We start from the raw sequence: 20,606 nt of genomic DNA, 5'->3' as shown, positions 1-20,606 counted from the left end.
TCATTGTATATCTCTCCCAACAAGGTGACATTGTAAGGGACAGGCATACTCGAGACTGTGCACATGGCAGTTAAAAACCTCTGCTAGGACTAATCCTGCCTCCTTGCTCCATTGTGTGGCTGTGGATGCTTAGGCGGTGTCTTCCTTTCTGGGCTGAAAATCCCCAAATCAAAGCTTCTTTCATCTTTAATGATCCCTGCAGTCCTCATCAAATTCTGTTTTCATTCTTTATGCCTCCTCTCAGTCTCCTTGCCAGGACCCAGTGCTTTACTGGTCTCCATCTTCCCACCCTGCAGAGTCCCATGGGATGGGAGAGTCTGTGGAGAAAGCAAGGAAGGGGACTTCCTCTTGTTGGACAAGGGTGTCCAAGGTCAGGAGGAAGGAGCCTGTGAAAGCTAGAAAGTGGGAGCAAGGGATGAAATTCAGAGGACAGGCATCAGCTAGGGGAAGAAAGTGTTTCCTTTGGGCTGGACAACTACATCGTGAGAGCTGATTGCCTACAGGAACCCTTTGCAGAGATGGTCAGCAGTGGATTTGCAATGCTTTTTAAGATCTTGCCTCCTTAAAAGCTTTTCAAGGCCTTGTTACTGCATGAACAAGCAATCAGGTGCTCAGGGGACAGGTTTTGCTACCCTTTTCCTACTGAGTTGGCCTCTTGTCTCAACAGGCTTCTCCGGGTGCTACGAAATGCAAAGAGGGAACGTTTCTATCACAAGAGGGTGGAAGCTCTGCTCTCTGGCCAGCTCTTCCCGGTCTTCCTTGGTGTAATACAGAGGCAAGCTGGGGAGCTGGAGGGGGTTTCTGTTAGTGAGTCAATCAATCATTTTCCGATGTGTATTATTTATCCCCCTGGCTGAACCCTTCCCTCCTCCCTGCCACTCTGGGTGATGGGAATTTTTGTGATCTCTGGGCAGCAGAGGCTGGCGGGCAGCCTGATCGATGCTAGCAGCTCATTTTCAGCCACGTGAGAGGAGAAACATCACCAAGGAGAGATGGAGTTAGAACTTTATTAGGAGAAACCTAGGCACAATTAACTGAAAAGCCATGTTAAAGAGAACACACAGATCTTTTCAGGATTAAAAAATACGCATATATAAAACACCTTACAAACAAAAAATTTGTTTCCCTGTTTCCCCCCCGCCCCCCTTCCATGACTATGTATGTATATAAACAGGGAGCTGTACCAAAGCTGACTACATATTTGGAGCAAGGATTCACAATCCCTTTCAGTGGCCCCTAAGAGAGGGAATGGCTCAGTCCCCTCATAGCCTGGTCCCAGGCCATTCACTCACACAGTTCAATGTTGGGAAGCTGTGGCCTGTGCCTGAAAGGGCAGCACAGGTTAAACATCAGGGAGGAAATTAGCTCTGTTTAGCAATTCTCTTTAAGAAGTCAGCTCTGCAGTGAGAAAGTGTATCTGGAGTAGGAGCTACCTACAGACCTCACCCACCAGACTCGCTGTGCAGTGTTGGGCCCGAGAGGGGGTAGCTCTGAGAGGCTACACTGGTGGAAAGACCTGGTCCATGGGTGGTTTCTTATGCCATATGCGCTGGGGATGGAAATGAAGATGACCTGATGGCAGAACAGGGTCTGGCTGTGAGGGCAAATATCTTGTCTTTCACTGTCTTGCAGTCTTGAGAGAGCAGCCAAGAGCTGAATGATGTGCAGGACCTGGAGATGACTCTTGCTCCTTGCAAAAGATACTGAAGTGCTTTGGTAGTTAGTGAGAGAAGACATAGGCCGTACCTCTTCTGCAGATAAACAGAGGATGTTTTTTCTCTCAATTTGGCAGCTGGGAGCACCCTTTCAGCAGCATTCATATTGCTTGAAAGATGAATTTAAAAAGGGGAAAAAATACTTTGATTCCACACAGTAATTCCTTCTTTTTTACTAGTAGGATATTTGTTCTCATGGGAGAGTCTCTATTTCTGTTAACGGATGTCTTGCTTAGAATTGATGACAAAAGTATCTTGGGAAAATTCCCTAGTATTCATTGACTGATCATCTAAGTGATATCCTCGGGCCTCATAGCCAGTCTGCTGCTCTGACTTAGGAATGAGGAAGGAATTCCGACGTTAGACATGAGGCAGCTGTGCGTGGGAAACCACAAATGTCCTTATCTATCGGGAAGAGCTATATACAGGGTGTCAAAAAATTCAAGTAGGATTTACTGTATAGGTAAACTCATATAAAATATCTGGGCTCAGATAGAGAAGCGGAGGATTAGGAAGATTGAGAACAAAGCAGATGAGAAAATCTTTCTTTCAGATAGTCTGCTGGTGTCTTTCTGCTCCCTGCAGGGGTGAGAAGGTTCAGTTTAGTATAATTACCAAGCTAAAGTATAATATGTTGAATAGAGACCAAAGAAGATGTAAGAGAATCGAGGTTGGTTGATCTGTTGCATACAGTGTTGCAGTGGATATGTGCTGGGCAGCCTCAGGAATCTGCTTGCCTGTGCTCTACAAGGCTAAGGATGGCAAGTCATCAATCCCTGTGGTTCCGATGATGAAAATATGGCCGAGAACTTCACATCTTGACACTGGTGCTTCTCTTCATTCTGCATCTCTGTCAGCTGCCTCTGCCTTAAGCTGTGAGAGGTGCTGTCTGCAATATAATGATGATGTTCACTGAAAAGGAGCAAGAGGGTGTTAAAACTGAGAGAGGTTAGTGGCAAGAGTCTGGAGCCCACTTAGCAGAAATCTTATTAAACGCTCAGACTGCTACTCATCCGCCCTGAAAGTGGCTCACACAGACAAATCATCTGATCTTGCCTTGCTGCTGGCACGGCTGGTCTTGCTGAGTCGGCGTTTCTCATTGAAGTAGTTTTCAGGGAAGGCGGGTGCTGCACTGTCGTTGGCCGCCTCTGGACTCTCCACATAGCTGGACTTAATGAAGGACCCTTCACCAGCAGCATCCTCCTGGCTGTGGACCCTCTCGGTGGCAAAGTTGGCAGTGTTCTGCTGGGAGGCCATCTTGTTGCTGAACGGGCTGATGAACTTCCCATTGGGGCTTGATAAGCACTGGTTAAAATCTGGTGGAGGAGTGTACATCTGGGCCCTTTCTACTTGTGGGGCAGACTCCAGTCTGCCGGGGGCTGTGCTGGGGCTGGGTTTGTAAGATCGGGAGCACCTCTCTTTGGCTTTCTTCCAGCCCAAGTGGTACAACTCAGCTAGGCTGAGGAACAGGGAGAGCACTGCCACAGACAGCATGAAGATGATGAACACGTTCTTCTCCGTGGGACGGGAAACGTAGCAGTTGACAGGGTGGGGGCAAGGTGCCCTCTGGCAGATGTACAGGGTCTCCAGGAAGATCCCGTACAAGATGTACTGTCCAACAATGAAAGCCACTTCCATGGCAGTGCGAATCAAAATGCTGTAGACATAGGTGTTCAGCAGACTGCCTCTGAGTATGATTTTTCCTCCTGATTCATCCCAGCAAGACAGCTCAGTCTTCTCTGCCACGGGGCACTTCTGTTGGTAGTATGTGTCACCATTGTTTTTCATCTCCTGGGCCTCTATTTCTGCCTCCTTCATCTTCCTCTTCTCTTCCATACGCACCGTGTGCATTGCGTGACCCATATACACAAGAGATGGCGTGGAGACAAAGATGATCTGGAGGACCCAAAACCGGACATGGGAGATGGGGAAAGCCTTATCGTAGCAGACATTCTCACAGCCAGGCTGCTGGGTGTCACACATGAAGTCAGACTGTTCGTCTCCCCAGGAGGACTCAGCTGCTGTACCCAGTACCAGCATCCGGAAGATAAAGAGCACTGTCAACCAGACTTTCCCCACCACCGTAGAGTGTTTGTGGACCTCCTCAAGGAACTCTCCCAGGAAACTCCAGTCTCCCATTTCTGCTCACCAGGAGGGTGAGAAATCTTGAAGGGAGAATTCAACGCAGCTTCTGTGGGAGAAATAGAAGAGAATGGTTCTGAGGAGGGTTAGGAAAAGCCCAACTGGGAATGCATGGAATTAAATTATTTACTTTGTGTTAAAGAAAATGTTTTAATTTGACCTGAAATGAATGGGATCTGGTCTGCTGAAAACTTTGTATTATGTTGTATTATATGTATTATCCACTGAAAACAATGTATTATGTTGTTGAGTTTTTTGGTTGTTTTTTTATTCAGCTGCTGAAACAAAAAGTGATCTCTTTTGCATAGTCCAACTACAACCTGTTTTGGGCTGCCAAAACTTTGAGGGTGAGCCAGCTCTTTTCTTGTTTCATAAAATCTTTCACTGCCATCTTCATAGTGCATCCTCTGTGTACTGTGTAGTTAAAGCAGCATTCATCTGTCTCCAAACTGCCCTCTAGGGAATCCTTGATGGGATGGTGCCGTGAAAGATAAGACTGGAGTTTACAGCTTGGTCTGAGTAGTGCCTTTCATACCTCTCTGCAATACTTACATTGACACTTGGAAAAAGAAGTGCTTGCAGCTCTGGGCTTCATTTCTGAGCTTGAAACCACCACTAAAAGAAATGCAGAGAAAACCTTCCTGTTGCCCACCTGCCCCTTGCCCATAGGTTTTGGTTTGGTTTTGCAGTGTTGCCAGTTGCAAGTGTTTAATTTACAAGCTGCAAATGTTTTGGGGAATGTAAAGACTTTGGTGAGTTGTACAAGTCCTTAAACCTGATCTAATGCCACCCTGTCATGTCTCTCTGAGAAGGAACTGCTGCAAAGTCTAAGTGGTGGATCCTGCTCCCTCCTATTTTCTTAAGCTCTGAGAAAAAATTCAGAGTTCAAATGACACAGGCAAAGAAAAAAGCCTCCTTTGAAATGCCTTGCAAGGACCAGCAGCTCCTGGAAACTGCTGTGTGGTAGGTGGTCTGATGAAAGGAAAGGTTTGATGGGCTGGTAGTAAGATTGCAACACGAAGATGTAGGAGAGCCTGCTTCAGTTTTGTTTCTGACTCTGATAGACTGCTTCTGGCCAAGTCACTTAACCCTCTGGATTAAAAGGGAAAGATGGGTTTAATCCATCTTTTGTGGGGCACTGTAGGAGTGCTTGAACAATCATTTGACCCACTTATACCCACCATGCTTACCTTCCCGGAGCACTGCAAAGCTCTCCTTTGTGCATGAGTTAAGGGCTAGGTGTTATAAAGTGTACACTATTACCTTAGAGATAATATTTTCCCACAGACACTCTTTTTGAAAATATCCTTTTAATAAATAAATGAAAAACTTAATAATCATCTTAATGAAATATTAAAAGCACTAGGCAAGGTAAATCCCAAAGCCATAGGGACCAAAAGTGTTAACTCTCCTTCTTTATTGTCCCTTGTCTTGACTTTAAGAGCCAATTACTTTTACTGTACAAAGAACGTCTGGGGAGAGTAGACACTGTTAAATGCTGAGAATTTACTGCAGCAATATTCTGTAGATTTCCTGTGAGCAAAAGCTGGAGAACAGAGAGAGATACTTGCTGAGGGAACAATATCCTTTTCTCTATTTGTGTGTACATGGTATAATTTAATGTAGGAACACACATACTTATTTATGCCATCACTTCTTTATGTGCAGTGTCCATCTGCAAAGACGGATGGGAGAAAGGTCAAAAGCTGAATTCTTAAAGGTCTTGTGCTGCTGAGGGCTACCCCGAAGTAAAATGAGGATTGCTAAGGTGAGGACACAGGGAGGTGACCACTTGCTGCCCCATTGCTAGCTGAAAGCTGCGTGAGGAGGGAGAAGGGTCACACCAGGAAGCAAAGGAGGAGCGTTGGCTCTTTTCTACTTTGATAGGCATGCTGCAACTGTGCTGATAGTGGCTGCTCAGAGTCTGCTGAAGCTTTCATCTGCTGCCAGCCTGAACTTGAAGGAGCAGTAACACTGAAAATCAGCTAGTCTTTCTGACTCCCCTGCACTGCTGAAAAATGGCAAATCTGTGGGTCTGTCTTATCTCCTGAAATGGCTTTGCTACAATTACTACATTTCGGAGAAATTAGTGTATGGCTTCGGGGCACCAGGGGATTACATACTGGCAGATAAATCAGTGATGGGGAAGTATTTACAGATAATTACATTGAACTCAAGATTTTTATTTTTTTTGTCCCAGAGTGCAGAAAAGGTAATCAGCTACATATAGTTCAGTGTTCGGGTGCATACCACAGCTGGACATGTGGAATATTCCTTTCAAGGCAGCATGAACAATGTTGTGTGTCCTCATTTTTCCAGGTGAGTTTGTGTCATTTGCAGATGCCCCTCTTGCTTCTGCTGTTGCTAGTCGACACCTGCCTCTTTGATTCGCCTTGGCATAAAAATGGACAAAGTTCTCCCTGATTGTGCTAAGGATGAGTTTCACTTCCTGCCATGTGTGTGCACAGTCAAGGGCTGAGCACCTCTTCCCATCAGTTTTACCATGTGCAAGTAGTCTGGGGTTTTACTGTGGCTTGTTTTCCCCAGGGAAAGGACACATAGACACTTGCAAATTGTAAAAATCAACATGTACAGAGCACTAAGTTGGCAAAACTAAGTGCAGGAGGAGTCCAGAAATAAAAAATATTAATGGATGTGAGAATAACAGTAATTTACCTGTCTACCACATGCACAATATTTTACAAAAGGAGGTAAATCAGAAGGATCCAAGGCTGGCAGCCATGAGGCTTAGGCTAGACATTAAGGCTGTTTCCTCTGCCCTTCCTGCTGGCTGCTCGCCCGCACAGGCTTTTTAAAGAAGGGGCTGCCCAAAGAGCCAAGTGCCTCTTGATCTCCCTCCTACCATCCCACATAGAGCCAGGTGTCTGCTGCAAGGGGGTAGATGGCTACAGGAAAATAGGTGTTGGATACCGATGGAAGGGGTTTCCCTTCTCCTGCAGTGTTTTTGGCTTAGATGGGTTTTAGTTACTAGCAAGATATTCTTGCAATGCCAATCCACGGGCCTCATAGAACAGAAGACAGCATCTAGCACTCTGCTATCAGCAAGCAAGAAAGATTGTCACCTCCTAACAGCTTTTCCTGGCTATGCAGGACTGCCTCTGGCCTAGCCTTTCTTCTCAGGGCTTTACTATTCTTGGAATTTTTCCGTATAGTTCCTTTTCCTCATTCCCAGACTAATACTGTCCCCGTATGATTTGACCTCTCGGCATGTGAGCATCTGCAGCCTTTTATATTTCTAGTTTGGACTCAATCAGACAAATCTTGTCTCACTGTGGTGTGACTCAGCAAAAAACACCTCTGTGTATCTTTGTGGGGTCTCAGCACCTGATAGCAGACTGCCTTGACAGCAGAGTCATGCATATTCATGCAGATTCATGGGCTGTGCCACTGCCTTGGCCTTGCTTTTGGCTGTCAGCTTTCTGCTGGATCAACAAAGGAGCTGTGCACAGTCAGGGGATCTCAGCACTGTGAAGCGTGGATGGGACAAAGACCAGCACAGCCTGGCACAAACCCAGCAACGTGGCCGTCGTGGCTTAATCATCACCTGGAACGCTACTAAAGCTGGGGAAAACTGAACATCACACTGCAGACCAGGCATAGATTCTGCCTAGCTCCGGACTGCCTTGTGACTGCCAAATTCCATGATAAAAATACCCTAGCAGGGACTGCACCTGTCAGTATGCCAGGCTGCCTTGCCAGCCATGGGCTTCTCTCCACCATTCTTTTTTGTGCTACCTTTTCCAGTGGGAAACAAAGCATTCATAGTTTTTCAGGGCAGTTTTACCTATCCTCTTTGTGACGGTGCATGCTCTGAATGACAGGTGAGCATTCTGCATCACTGCTAGTTGCTCTGGCCAGCATGCTTTTTCTGGATGGACCAGCTGGGGCTTTGGGGAACAGCTAGGAAATTCACACCAAAGAGGCAGGAGGGCTGTTCCTGCATAGTTCCATTTTTTTAATATGAGTTTATTTCCCCTGGAATTTTTAGGAAGAAAATTTCCCCCTCTTTAGAAGACAGGCGAGACTATCAGGGTGATATAAATAGCTGAGCTTGACACTTCACAAGGTGTCAGGAGGTTGCCGTCTCTGCAAGATGTTTCTAAAATAAAGTGGAGAGCCTGATTACAATGCTGTTTCTGCTCTCCCTCGCTGGACTCACATCCTCACTTTGTCAGGTCCCAGGCACACAAGGAAGCTCTGCGAAGAAGGCTCCTTTGTGTGTGGGAAGCCTGGTTCCCAGGGAGCAGGAAAGTAATGAATTAAAAAACATTCTATTTTTTCCCAATCCGTGTGTGTCATTTGCTCAATTAAATACAAATGTGTCTATCTGATAGTTAATCAGATGTCCCAATGAACTAGAAGGCTGAGGCCCAAGATGTCATGAAAAGGCTCACACACCAGACACAGAGCTATCTGTAGAGGCCATGCAGCAAGTCCAGCCCCTCTGAGCTCCCAAATGGGGAGGCAGCTGTCTTCTTCAGGTATTGGGCACATGAGGAGAGACACCTCCATGCAGTGAGACATCCAGGCCAGCAGTGGCATGGTCAATGCCTAGGAGTTGCTCGTGGCCTTCCTTCCTCCAGCTGTCTCACCTTATAGCAGGTTCGGACAAGTGTGTGGCACAAGAGAGAGTTACTATGGGAGTATGAGGGCAGAGATCTTTATCTCCCATGTTGACAACTGTCAGGCTGCAGCCAGACCCCAGTGATCCCTGCACTGCAAAACTGGATACTCACGCTTGTAGATGCTTGGGAAGGACACTTTCAGCCCCGCACTGGAGGTTAGTTAATGCTCCTTTGCTACACAGCAATACATTTTACTTAAGGATCTCCAGTACTCTGTTAGCAGTAACTCAGCCTCACAGCATCCCGTGCAGTGCAGATGCTGTTATCTTTGTCTTGCAGATGGTGATCACTGGAGTACAGAAAGGACAAACTGCTTGTTTGAGGTCACTATGTTAGTGGCAGTGTGGGAACAGAGCTCAGGGGTCGTGACTTGCAAACTTGCGTCCTTTTTTCTATGCAGCACTGTCTCTTAGACTTGGTGTTAGTGACACAACACTACTTCTGCAGCACAAGAACATCTGCTTCTACAGACTGCAGCCCTTCTCTCCTGTGCCCTGGGGTAATAGGGTGTTGTTGACCTGAGAGAAATCCTTCTCATGCTGCCCTTCTGTAGCAGGTGCACCTGCTCTTCCTTTGCGGCTTTTCTAACAGACAAACATTGTGTTACAGCTTGCAGAGCCTGCTGCCATGGTCAATGCCCAAAAGGAAGAAGCAGTCTTTTCAGTGTACGTATGCAAGGTGCTTTTGTTGCCAGAACGTGGTCAGGAAGCATTTTGGGGGCATGTGACTCACAACATTAGAAGATGAATTAAGTTAGAAATGCACTGTCCAGCGTGGGTGTGATGCTTTGAATTCCAGAGGCTTTTCATAGCTCTGTGACTTAGATCAACACTAAAGCTCACCTCAGCAGGTGTATTTTCATTCACTGTTTACTGACATTGGCTCCTTCACATGTGCATACAATAGACAAGCAATGACCTACTTGGCATTTTTGTCCAAGCACCATCCTTCTAGCTTCATATACACATGCATGTGCTTATGACAAATCTTTACCTGAAATAGGCCAGTTCTTCAGCCAAATTTGTAACTCAGTTCTGTGTATGGATCTGGAATAGATTTGTACGTTTTGATTTTTTTTTCTTTCTTTTTTTTTTTTTTAAATCTGACATCTTTGCATAGGTTCCTTTCTAGCTCCTTGGGTTCAAAATATTGTGCTGAACCAGTATCAGGGAGAATGACTTTGACTCTTGTGCTCAAATCTCATGGAAGAGTCAGAGCTCTGTGTTAAAAGCTCCCGTCTTAGAAGACAGACATCTCTCTGCTCCTCTTGAGTTTCCTGCAATTTCTCTAAGAGTCATACTGGTATCTAGACCACTAGCCCTGCAGACAGCTTGTTGTTCCTTGATGAGGTGTGCTTTCCTTCTCCTCTCCAAATGTGGAAAATCTCAGAGTTCACAAAAAAGAGAATAGGTGGGAAGATAAGGAGGTTGAATGACCTGTCACCTCCCGAACACACACACACAACCCTGACGCACACAGAAACACAGACAGAAGGAAATCACTCAACACCTCCAAGTGCGTACATCAGGGAAGTGTTACACACACAGATGACAGTACTGTGTAGAATATTTTCATCTGAAGTGATGGTGGATGCTGCAGACTCCCAGTTAGCCGAATTTTTACTTTTTGTCTGTCCAGAAACTCTAATGCTATTCTTGACACTCCCTTGGCCAGTGTCAAATTGTGTGTTATATATCCAAATAATAGGCCAAGTAGATGCAGGAGAACAATAACAGAAAAGACCTTGAACTCAGATGAGTCAAGCTGAGCAATGAATTTAGAATGATAGAATATTAGAATAGTTAGAGTTGGAAGGGACTTTAAAGATCATCTAGTTCCAACCCTCAGATCATCTAGTTCCAACCCTCACTCTGTTTGAAAAGCCTGTGTCACATAGTTACATGACAGTGGTACCCGGGCTCACTGTTAGCGTGCAGGCAGCACCCTCTGATTCTCTTGGGATTCTCTCTCTTTGCTTCAGAGACGCATGGGTCCTTAGAGAGCCCAACAAATGTGACAAAACTGGACTTGAGATAGGCTAAATGAAGAGTCCCATGTGCTTTTTGATAGGAAAAAAATCAATTCTCTCTCTGATGTAAATGCTGCAAAAAGGCTAATGGATACTACTCAGTTTACTCCTTAACTAGCAGGATGAAGAGCACCTAGTTCAGGATTACAGTCAGCTTCTTTATCTTTGCAGGGAGAAACTAACCTATATGAATTTGCAGCTGGTGCTAAATTTGGCAGTGCTGTATACAGGTGAGGAGACAGCCAAATAGGGCAGGGGGAGCTCTATAGAACAGGAATGTGATGAGAAATTCAGGGGCTGCTGTATTGAAGCTGTTCCTGAGCTCTGCTGAGAGAAAGTAATCTTAAGCACTGCTTAGTCAGTGGGGCAGGCTGGTATAAGGTGACGTGGCAGCGATGGCAGGTGTCACATCGGGCCCAATATAGCAGCAAAAAAACCTGCCCATGTGATTTTAAGATGGTTCATAGTCTGCATGAGGTACACTTTGTTATAGTGTTGAAATAAAACAGACTGGAGAGATAGTGTGAGAAGGAGAGGGCTCTCATTCAGACTTTCCCCATGCTTTCTTGGTCTCCCTGTTTATCACTTCCCCGTTGCTCTCCTACAGAGCCTTGACTCGGCTTTTTGGCAGTTTCAACCACTTAACTCTCTACAGCATCCAGATTGCTAACGCTGTCAGGTTTAGAAAGGGGACATTTTCAGTGACTATCTACTTCCCACCTAGTACTACCTTGTCAAGACTCATTTCTTCCTTCTTTCTAAAAATCTGTAGGAATCTTTTCACACTCCAGCCTCATTGCTGGACCCTTGCCTCAAGTGTTTAATTTCTCATTCAAGGTGAAATCCATCTATAGCTTGTGAGTGGATTATTTTATATACCCAGTGTATATACATGTACATATGCACAAACGCACAGACATCCCCTCCACCTTAAAAAATGTTAAATTTGCAAACTCCAGCAGTAGGGAGTTAGGAAATGCAGGAGTTACTGTTCTCAGTAATCTTAATTCAATCTCTTTGTGCCTGTGCCTTATAGCTATGAGTCTTTAACCACATCCTCACATTGTCGCCTCATTCTTTGCACAGGATGCCTGCCTTGTTATGTGCCAGCCTGGCTAAGGCTTCCTTGAACAGCAGCTATTCAACGTTTTGTTTTCTCCTCATTGTTCAGTGGGTGGCCTATGCCTCGTTTACTGTACATTATTCAAGTCCAGTTCTAAAGACAGAATTATTAGTTTCCTTGTGGGTTTTCCTATGGCTTTCATCACAACAGTATCTGATTGCTTCACAATTATTAAATTACTTATTTTCATTACCACCTGGAGGTAAGGAGGTGGTATTAGATCAATTTTACAGCTGAGGAACTAAGGCAGTGAGAGATTAAGATTAAAAATGTTCATTAATCGTAGAAGCTTTTGGTGATATTGCTAATCTAGGGTTTGTTTTTTTTCCAGTGTATTAAGTGCTATATAATGTATGTTCAAAACAGAACCCTGTCTGGTTGATGTTGGGCTGGAAGAGTTTATTAATTCCACCAGTTAGACCACATCTAAAAGTCAGATATATCCAGAAGACAAGAGACACCACTGAGGGGTCATTTGTGAAGAAGCGTGGCTTAAGTGATTTGCCCCATTATGACAGAGAAAATTGGGGTAAGAAGTAAGAATTAACTCCAGTCCTTTTGGATAGCTTTACATGATTTTAAACTGGAGACAGTTTTTCTCCCATCACACTATTCCCTCCCTTCTTCACCAGACATCTGAATACAGCCTAAGACCCTGGAGCCCTGCAGCAGTCACCCTCACTGGACTGCTTCACTTTCCGAGCAACCCTGTGCCCTGAACAAGGCATCTGTCAACTTTTCTAACTAACTCAAAAGAAGAGGAGTTTCATATGGAAATTCTCAACCATTCTCAAGGCATGCCCATAACAACAAAGATAATGAAGAAAGAGGAAAATGTAAGTGTACACCTCTTAGTTCTTACATTAAAAAGCACTGACCCCTCTTTAAGATACACTAGAGACTTAGAAACACGCATCCCTATGATTATTACTTACTGTGTGGCATGAATATTTCTTTATTTCAGGAAAAAAGCTGCATGCAAGAGTATTGTTCATAGAGATCTTTCTGTTGCTTATCAGTAGCCATAAAATTCTTTTCTCCTTTTTCTTCATTTTTTAGCCTAAAGACTGAAGTTTCTGTGGTGCCTCCTGGGAACTATTTCTAATTTTAAGCCTCTGTCCTCGTGCCTCATAAAACAGCACCCGAGGTGTGGAGCAGCCTCTGAAATGCGCTCCCTAATGACACGGTATAGTGCTGAATTACTCATTCCTTCTCGTCTATTTTCAATGCTGTGAGATAAGTCAGAAAACAAGGGCAAACGTGCAGAATGTGTGAAATCTCTCTGAAGGTCAAAAAGAGAAGAGAGGCTAGGGCATGAAGTGGAAACATTTAAATTTTTCATGTGAAAGCCTGTAATAGTAAAATATTGTGATAATATATACTGTTGAGTGGAAAAAAAAAACCAACAACCCCAAATAGTTATAGTAGCAGGAATACTTAACATAGTTCCCAAGCGACCGGAGTCTGGTGAGTATTTTAAACCCTGAAGCCTCAGGAATTCTCCTAAACTACTGTTCTGCCTCCAAGGAAAGGATGTAGAAAGTTGGAAATCTACACACTTCTCAGAGTAGATTTCGAAAAGAACAGCAAATACAGATTTTTTTTTTTGTTTCTGGTGCAAATACTGAATATTGTTAGGATTCTATATAACAGTTTAACCTGCTCTTAGCTGCATGTGCATAAGCACACACATATTACAAATGTTAAGTGGTGTAGCCTTAAAGAGAGGATCGCACAGGCAGCAGTAGGGAAAACCTCTTACATGTACTGCTTCATGAAGCTGTTTTGACAGGTTTATTAGCATGGAGGATGACTTCAGGGACAGAAGCACTGTCTCAGTTTACCAGAGCTGTTAAAATAAGAGTGTCATGGAGCTCATTAGACAAGATGAATGGCCAGAAAGATGACTTTTTAGGAAATCAAAGGAATCACCACAGATCTGAGGTGGCAATTAGTAAACAACTTTTCCACTCATTGTGATTGGTTCTTTCCAGGTGGGTGTATAGTGCTATTGCGTTTTCAAGCCAGGCTGTTCTTTGAAACATGCAGTGACAACGCTAGAAGTATTAAATTATGGAAATATAATTGATTAATTATTCTGAGTACCAAAAGGAGGAAGAAGTTAGGAAGGTGACTAAAAAGAAGCAGCAGCTGCTAGTGGGAGAGGACGTTCGTCCCTTTAGGTCTGCGTGCCTCTGCTGAGGCTGCCCTTGGCAGTGTCGGAATGGAGAAGAAAGGCATTCCCCCCGTGGCGCACTCAGTACAAGTGACTGGGAGATACAAGCAAGGCACTTCTCTACATTTGAGTTATGTTCCCAGCTCCCCAGTCACAGACCCGCCAGGACTAAATACTCTCAAGGAAAAGAAATTGAAATATTTTGAAACCATCTAGCACGCTTCAGAATACAGGCGGTTCACGCAAGCACTTGATAGAGTGTTTATACCCTGAGAGCCTCTCATAGGTAAGAGTTCCCTTCACCACCCTCCCCTGAGCAGCTTGACGGCATGCTGAAATGGGATCTTACAGAAACAGCAATTTGCACATTATATGGTCTGAGGATACTTGTGGGTCTTATCCTGCTTTCCTGTACTTTGAAATCTATTGGTATCCATATTCATTGCAGTCAGGGAAGCTTCCTCGTCATTTCTGTAGCTGCTTGTGGCAAAAAAAAATATTTTTAAAATGTCCCGAGCCCCTTTTGTTACTGGTGAGAATATTTTGGAGAGAAATTAAAAGAAAAATAGATTTCTTAAGTTATTTTGACCCTCTTTCTTTTCCTGCCTCACCAAGTCCTTCTCTCATGCTGTTTTCCCGTTGAGTATAACAGCTTGATCTGCCATCAATGCTTCTACAGTTCTGTTACTCCCCCATCGCGGTTACTTACCTAATTTCCACTAGCTTATCTTCTGCCTCCTTTCCTTGCTTTAGCACTTTTCCTTTCTGTAGTTGAGTTGGTCTCCTTGTTCTCCTCACTTGCTTGGGTTTATCCTTTAATGTGGTTCTCTCCCTCTTCCTCTCTTTTTCTCCACCCCCTTTCTGTGTCACTTTCTGTCTTCCCCACTGCCTCTCTGCCTTTCCCCCCTCTTCTTTCTTCACCTACTTTTCTTGTCTCTCCCACCCCCTCCAGCTTAATCTTTCTATTTTCAAACCTAGTTTCCTGATGTTTTTCCTTTAAAGACCATGGATCTCATTCCCCCTTCTCCATTCTCAGCTTTCCTTACGCCACACTCCCCATGCCGACAGGATGCACTCACTGCCGGCTTCGCACTGTCCCTTCAAGTTGCTACTGCTGCTGTTCCTTGCATCTCCTCCCTCAGATAACGTGCCATGGTCTAAGCCTCCCTTAAATGAAAAGAGAGAGGGTTGCACCACAGTTACAACAGTCAGACCTTGGGAAGCTTTTTTCCATGCAAGATATCAATGAAGGACAATTTTTCTTACTCATTCAAGCTTCATCTGGCAAAGCAGAGTTCATAAGGAGCATGGTCCTCCAAGTCTCCAAATAATGTAGGACTTGCTCTGCTGGCTTGGCCAGCTGCAGCCTTGTCCTAACGGGAACCTGATGCTTCTCAGGAGGGTTTTACAGGCTCCCTTACTGATAAACAGAGAAGAAATTGCCTGTCAGGAGAGGTGGTTTTTGGCACACCACCCTACTTCTCCCCTCCCCCAGTCTGACGCATGTGTATTTGGGCCTTTCTAAAAAATACTTTTGGCACACCAAGTGTCTAAAGGTCTTGTATTTCTTACGTGTGTCAAGCCGAGCCTCTGATTCCTGCGTATCAGGCCTCAGAGAGGAGGGTGAATCAGAGATGCCTTCTGGCTTTGATAAGAGCTGGTCTCAAAGAACCAGTGTCAGGAGAGTGAGATTTGCACAGAAGACTCTGCTACCCTGAGAACTGTCTTGCTGCTCATAAGCTTTGGTGGGTGTCCCTCCAGCAGTTCTTCCTGGGCTAGATATCTCCCATCGAGAACATAATTGCCTTGTGGTCCCTATGCAGCAGCTGGTGTAGATCATGAAGCAAAAGCAGTCCAGAGATTAAAACACAAGGCTGGCAACTCTTCTAATAATTGTTCTCCTGTTAATTTAGTATCCCTTTTTCTCACAAGATTGAAAGCCAGACTATGAAGGGACAGCGCTGTGCAGAGGCTACGTCTAGAGGCATGTCCTGTGTGGATACTCTCACTCTGAAGTTAAGAGTGAAACTCCTTTTCAAGAGGGCTGAATCTTCACTGATAGTGTATAGAATATACAACGGTTGGTAAATTCCCATAGTAGCTCAGTAAACTGCTGCTATGGAGAAACCCACAGTCGTTTGCTGCTTAATTTCTAACTTTATTGAAAGGCCTCCTGTGACTTCAAAGAAAATGGGAGTGTTTCTGGAGTTGTTTCTCCCTCTACTGCCTGGCGGTTGTATACCTGTGATGGAATTTCACGGGCAGGAGAATGTCACTCTTCTTTCATCTTTCTGGAGAAATTTCCAACAAGAATTATTGTGTCAAGATCTGTTGATTTTATGCCAGTGGAATTATCAAAGACTTCATCATAGAAGGGTCCAAAAGAGGTGTTAATAGTACAGATCTAGCTCACAGATGGCTTTGGGATAGGCTAGCTAAAGCTTGTCAAGCGTTTCTCACGTGCTGTAGTGAGGCAGGTCCTGTGAGAGAGCTGTCTGAAATGTAACCCCCCTCCACGGCTGACACTTTGCTGTACACTCAGAGTGATTCTCCCTGCTCACAACTTTGTGTTTCCCATCCCAGCATTGCTCCTGAGTGGCATAATCGTTCTCCTGCAGAGTTAATCTGAATCCAGCAGATATAGTCTAGTTCTGTTGAATGAAGGAGAGAAGGCAGAAGGTTTCTGTTTGATACATGCATCAAGCATGGGTTAACTGTTACAAGCAAAAGACAGAAAGGTTTGGGAAGTTGTATAGACACCTCAGCCAGCCCCTTACAGTGTCATCCCTTCTTTTCTCTACTGCATCCTCTTCAAGGGAAAACAGAGGTGTCACAGCAGCTTCTCCTGCTGCACAGCTAGAGAAATAGCTGTTTTGCCTCCTGCTAAGCTGGGAAGAAGGATTTTTCCTCCTCTCCCCAGGAGACTGCTATGCAAAACTTGTATGACTTGAGTGAGGAGAGCAAGTGGAAGAGAATGCTCCTCCAGACAGTGGGAATCAGGAGAACAGCTGACAGCTTGCCTTGTGCAGCTTGCAGATCTAAGCAGTTTATGATGTTATAGAGCAGATTTTGAAGGAAAGGAGAACTAAAGCCAGGAGGTAAGGGGAAAATAGGACAATACGTGCCATCTTTCGATCGAAGGCAAATAGCTTTCTTGGTGTAAGAATCCTGAACCTTTAGGTTAAAGAAACATAGCAGATCTTATCTACCTGAACCTCAGTAAGGCTTCTTGTGGTGTCCCATGAGAAGCAAATTAGTGGTGAAGATTCATGTGAAGAAGACAGGGACTATTAGAGATATCCTCAAGTGGGTAAGAGATTGACAGAATTGAGACACTAGTTCCCTAACAGAGTGAAGGGACTCTATCTGTGAGGGTGCTCTAATATTGCATTTAGGACTGGTCTTTTACACTATTTGCATTAATCACTTCGCACTGAAAGTAGAAACGTTAATGAAACCTGCTGATGGAACAAAGCTGGGAGGTATGATGAAAGTCCTGGGTGAAGGTCACCAATGGAGGAAGAACCAGTGGTGCAATGTGGGGGTGCAAAAGGCAAGTGAGCTTTGAGGATGTAGCAGTATTTCCAGTTGCAGTGAGTGAGACTAATAGCATCCAACATGATGGGAGACTCCACTAGAAAAATGTGTGTAGTGCTACTCACCCACGTTCAAGAAAGATATTCAGCCTGGAAAAAGCCAAGAGTATGTTTACTTATCAGGCAGAGAAGTGACCACAGAGAAATATTTGAGCTGATTTGAAAATAAATGCAGTACCAGTTTGAGCTTTTTGGCATTAATTATTTTGCACTGAACTTCATGCTAGTGCAGCTACCCAAAGCCATTAAAACATGGTGTGATATGCCTACAGGGTGAATACTATAAAGGAGCTTAGTTACTTATGCTGGCAGAACAAAGGTTAAGAGAGGAGAGATTTGCTGCCTATAAATACTTCTAGGAATTGGGGGATGGGCAAGTAAGCGCTAGCGAGAGAGAAGAGCTACATAAGCTAAAGGACAATGTAGCACAAGAATAAATAGATATAAATTGGCCATGAATGAATTTAGGTTTGAAATCAGAAGGTTTCTAAGCAACAGAGCAGTGAAGGAGGTGCTGGAACAGCATTCTAGTAGCACAAGTGAGGACAGGAACCTAATGAGATTTAGAACAGAGCTTAGTAAGTTTAGAAAAGGCCATTTGTTTTGTACTTGCCTGTTATTCAAAGGGATTGAACCTGATAAGCTAAGAAGTCCCTTTTTCATTCTATTTCCTGTACTTGCCTTATTGCCTTATCAGAGCTGCTGCCTTTCACACAGAAGTCAGGTAAATCCTGAATAGAGTTTGTGTGATGGGTTTTTCGGCAGTGATCCCACAGTTATTTAAGGGATGGGTTATTTAATGAATCCCATGGAGGATTCATTCTGTGTCAGGAATTTAAATAAACAAAAAGAGCAAGCCAGCACAATGAGTAGAGAAGTTCTGCAAATATGTAGTAGTATAGATGAAAGCTCACATATGAAAAAGCTTCTTCACATAAACCAGACGTTCTTGGAGCACCTGGCTTTGCTGGAAGGCTGTTTCAAATATGGGTAGATACTCTCCTGAGATTTGAGAACTTCAAGAGACCACCTGAAGGGAAAATGTCTTGTACTTGCCTGCCATTACCAAGGACTTTATGCTTGGGGAGGATACCAGATTTACTGCATCGGGAAATTTCAGAAAAAGAACCACTCAACAGTGGTTGAGATAGAAACTTCTTTTAAGTATTTAATCTTTGCTGCTTGGTCACAGCACTGCACTTAATCTGATTCTTCATATTGTCTCATGCTGGACAGGCACCTCCAGCACCTTCTTTAAAGCACCAATGGATGCTACCATCCTGGTGAAACAGTTTGTCTATAATCTTCATGCATGGATGTGATTGAAAGAGAAGGAGGGAGAGGGAAGTTCTTTGTTAGACATTAGACCTCTGGAGGCAGCTTGAAGGCATCCTCCAGTAGGAGGCAAATTCCCAAGGCCAGACTAGGCCCAAGGGAGCAGGACTGGCACATGATGATGGGTCCTTGAATGAGGGGGAACAGTTTTACAGTCACAGTTCTTTATTTAGTTAAAAAATCAGAAATAATTCTATTATAGATGGACATGTTCCCCTTCCCAGCCCAGAGTACCAAACCAACACAGAGTGAGAAAAGAAGAAACAGCAAGGCGTGAAATGTCACTGTGTGACTCTCTCGTTTGCCAATGAAATTTTCAGGAAGAAAAACTGGAAGAAAATTTTCTCTCACTGAAGGGAAGTGACCATCTATCCTAAAGTAAATGCTTAGTTGTCAGCTTTATGCTACTGGAAAAAAAGCACGGCACTCTCAAAGCTACAGCTTCCGCTTTTCATCTCTGTAGCATTTTTGAGTAGTTTTGCAAATGACAATGTAATTCCAGTTCATATAAACACTCTCCTTGCCTTACAGGTGGAGGAAACAAACCATGGAGAGCCTAAACAATTTGTCCAAAGGATCAGTAAGTCATTTTCAAGCAAGAAATACTCATTTGCCTGACCACCAGGCATTCATTTTGTTCTGTAAACTTCCAGCTATTTTTTTTGCTGCTTTATGAAAATATATGTGTATATACATATACATGTTTGCCAAAGTGCGAAGAAAAGAAAGAACAGACCTTTACCTCTTTTTGCTGAGCCTGCACAGTAGAGGGAGGAGGAGGAGGTGAAGTTGACTGAAGACTGGGATTTAGCACAGCCCCTTGTTCTTGCTGGAGCCCACCTCTCTGTCTGTGTTCGGCTCCCAGAAGAGATCCTTGTCTGAGGGAGGACACTCTGGACAGGGTAAGCAAACTGCAGCCAGCTCCCAGGACCTCAACCTCCTGCTATGATCTGACACTAGCTCTCTGGTTGGAGAATCCCTCAAGCCTGGAGGACCAATGCTGAGGGAGACTAGCTCCTGGGCTCTTCCTGACATACACTGGCAGCTGTCTGCCTGCTATTCTTTTAAAGAGTCTTCGTGGATCAGGATAAAAATGTGATCTTACGCAGGCAGCATTGTAAGCACAACTTGGCTCAAGTTCAGCTCTTCCTCTGGCTCCCAGCTACTCTATTTTTATTGAAGGAATTTGAGGCTATCAGAAAGGAAGTCAAATTGTTTTAGGAAAACAATAGAAAAGCAACTTGAAGTTTATTAGCTTCCTGACTAGGGCCTGGGACCAACTTGTCAAACTTATTAGAGTGATGGCAGAGCTATTTATTTAAAAAGGCTAGCGACAAGACTCACTATTTCATTCCTGTTTAGGCCTCAGTGAAAACAAAAGAAAGCCATAAAATAATATCTGAAGGCAGCAGATAAATGGTGCAAGTGGTAAATGGTGCAAGTAAGGTTGGCCTGTGAGCCATTCATGGTGTTCACCAGAGCAATGGCTTTCATGGGATTTTGCTATCTGATGAATACCCAGGCTTGCATTTATAGGCTAGCCCCATCACCCTAAATTCCTTATTGTGGCTCAAATTTTGGAATTGAATCCTTACACCTAAGATTACAAGTTTGGCAGGAAAAGGTCTTCATTTAGAGATACTGAAAGGAACAAAACAATGCAGCAATTCTGCAGAAGAGCCAAGAATAGAGCCCAGGTGTCCCTGATCCCGTTGGACCGCTGGAACCCCCTGATTGTAAAAGATATTTTTATCCTTCAGAAGCAGTTGTAGTCTGCTTCCACATTCAGCTACCCCAAAGTAGCAGTGCCATTAAGTCACTGAAAACATGCTGGCACGTGGCTG

General features: G+C 44.2%; 2 protein-coding genes across 17 annotated transcripts in view; one reads left to right on the top strand and one right to left on the bottom strand.

The window, feature by feature from the left end:
• Positions 1 to 1,007: 1,007 nt before the first annotated feature.
• On the bottom strand, positions 1,008 to 19,812 carry GJA5 (gap junction protein alpha 5). 5 transcript variants are annotated; one of them, XM_054074446.1, is made up of 3 exons: positions 9,616 to 9,748; positions 9,497 to 9,516; positions 1,008 to 3,906 (listed from the first exon to the last, which is right to left on the bottom strand). In XM_054074446.1, the coding sequence occupies exon 3, from the start codon at positions 3,852 to 3,854 to the stop codon at positions 2,745 to 2,747; it is 1,110 nt and encodes a 369-aa protein (XP_053930421.1). In that variant the 5' UTR covers positions 3,855 to 3,906; positions 9,497 to 9,516; positions 9,616 to 9,748; the 3' UTR covers positions 1,008 to 2,744. The 5 variants fall into 5 exon arrangements, with proteins under 5 accessions (XP_053930421.1, XP_053930409.1, XP_053930405.1 ...); XM_054074434.1 differs by lacking the exons at positions 9,497 to 9,516; positions 9,616 to 9,748 and adding an exon at positions 19,499 to 19,812; XM_054074430.1 differs by lacking the exons at positions 9,497 to 9,516; positions 9,616 to 9,748 and adding an exon at positions 19,505 to 19,812.
• The window catches only part of GJA8 (gap junction protein alpha 8), a 53,359-nt gene continuing 42,646 nt past the window's right edge, over positions 9,894 to 20,606 (top strand). For 3 of the 12 annotated variants that reach the window (XM_054074374.1, XM_054074369.1, XM_054074302.1), the window contains exon 1: positions 9,899 to 14,117. The gene's annotated coding sequence lies outside the window, so the exon portion shown is untranslated. Of the gene's footprint in view, positions 14,118 to 19,293; positions 19,343 to 19,535; positions 19,665 to 20,606 lie in introns of those variants that run through there. The other 9 variants (XM_054074337.1, XM_054074329.1, XM_054074312.1 and 6 more) reach the window with 9 other exon arrangements.

The sequence above is a fragment of the Cuculus canorus genome, chromosome 1 (genome assembly GCF_017976375.1).
Source record: "Cuculus canorus isolate bCucCan1 chromosome 1, bCucCan1.pri, whole genome shotgun sequence".
NCBI classification, from domain to species: domain Eukaryota; kingdom Metazoa; phylum Chordata; class Aves; order Cuculiformes; family Cuculidae; genus Cuculus; species Cuculus canorus.
The sequence above is the reverse complement of the archived record's forward strand: the minus strand, read 5'-3'. Positions and strand labels throughout refer to the sequence as shown.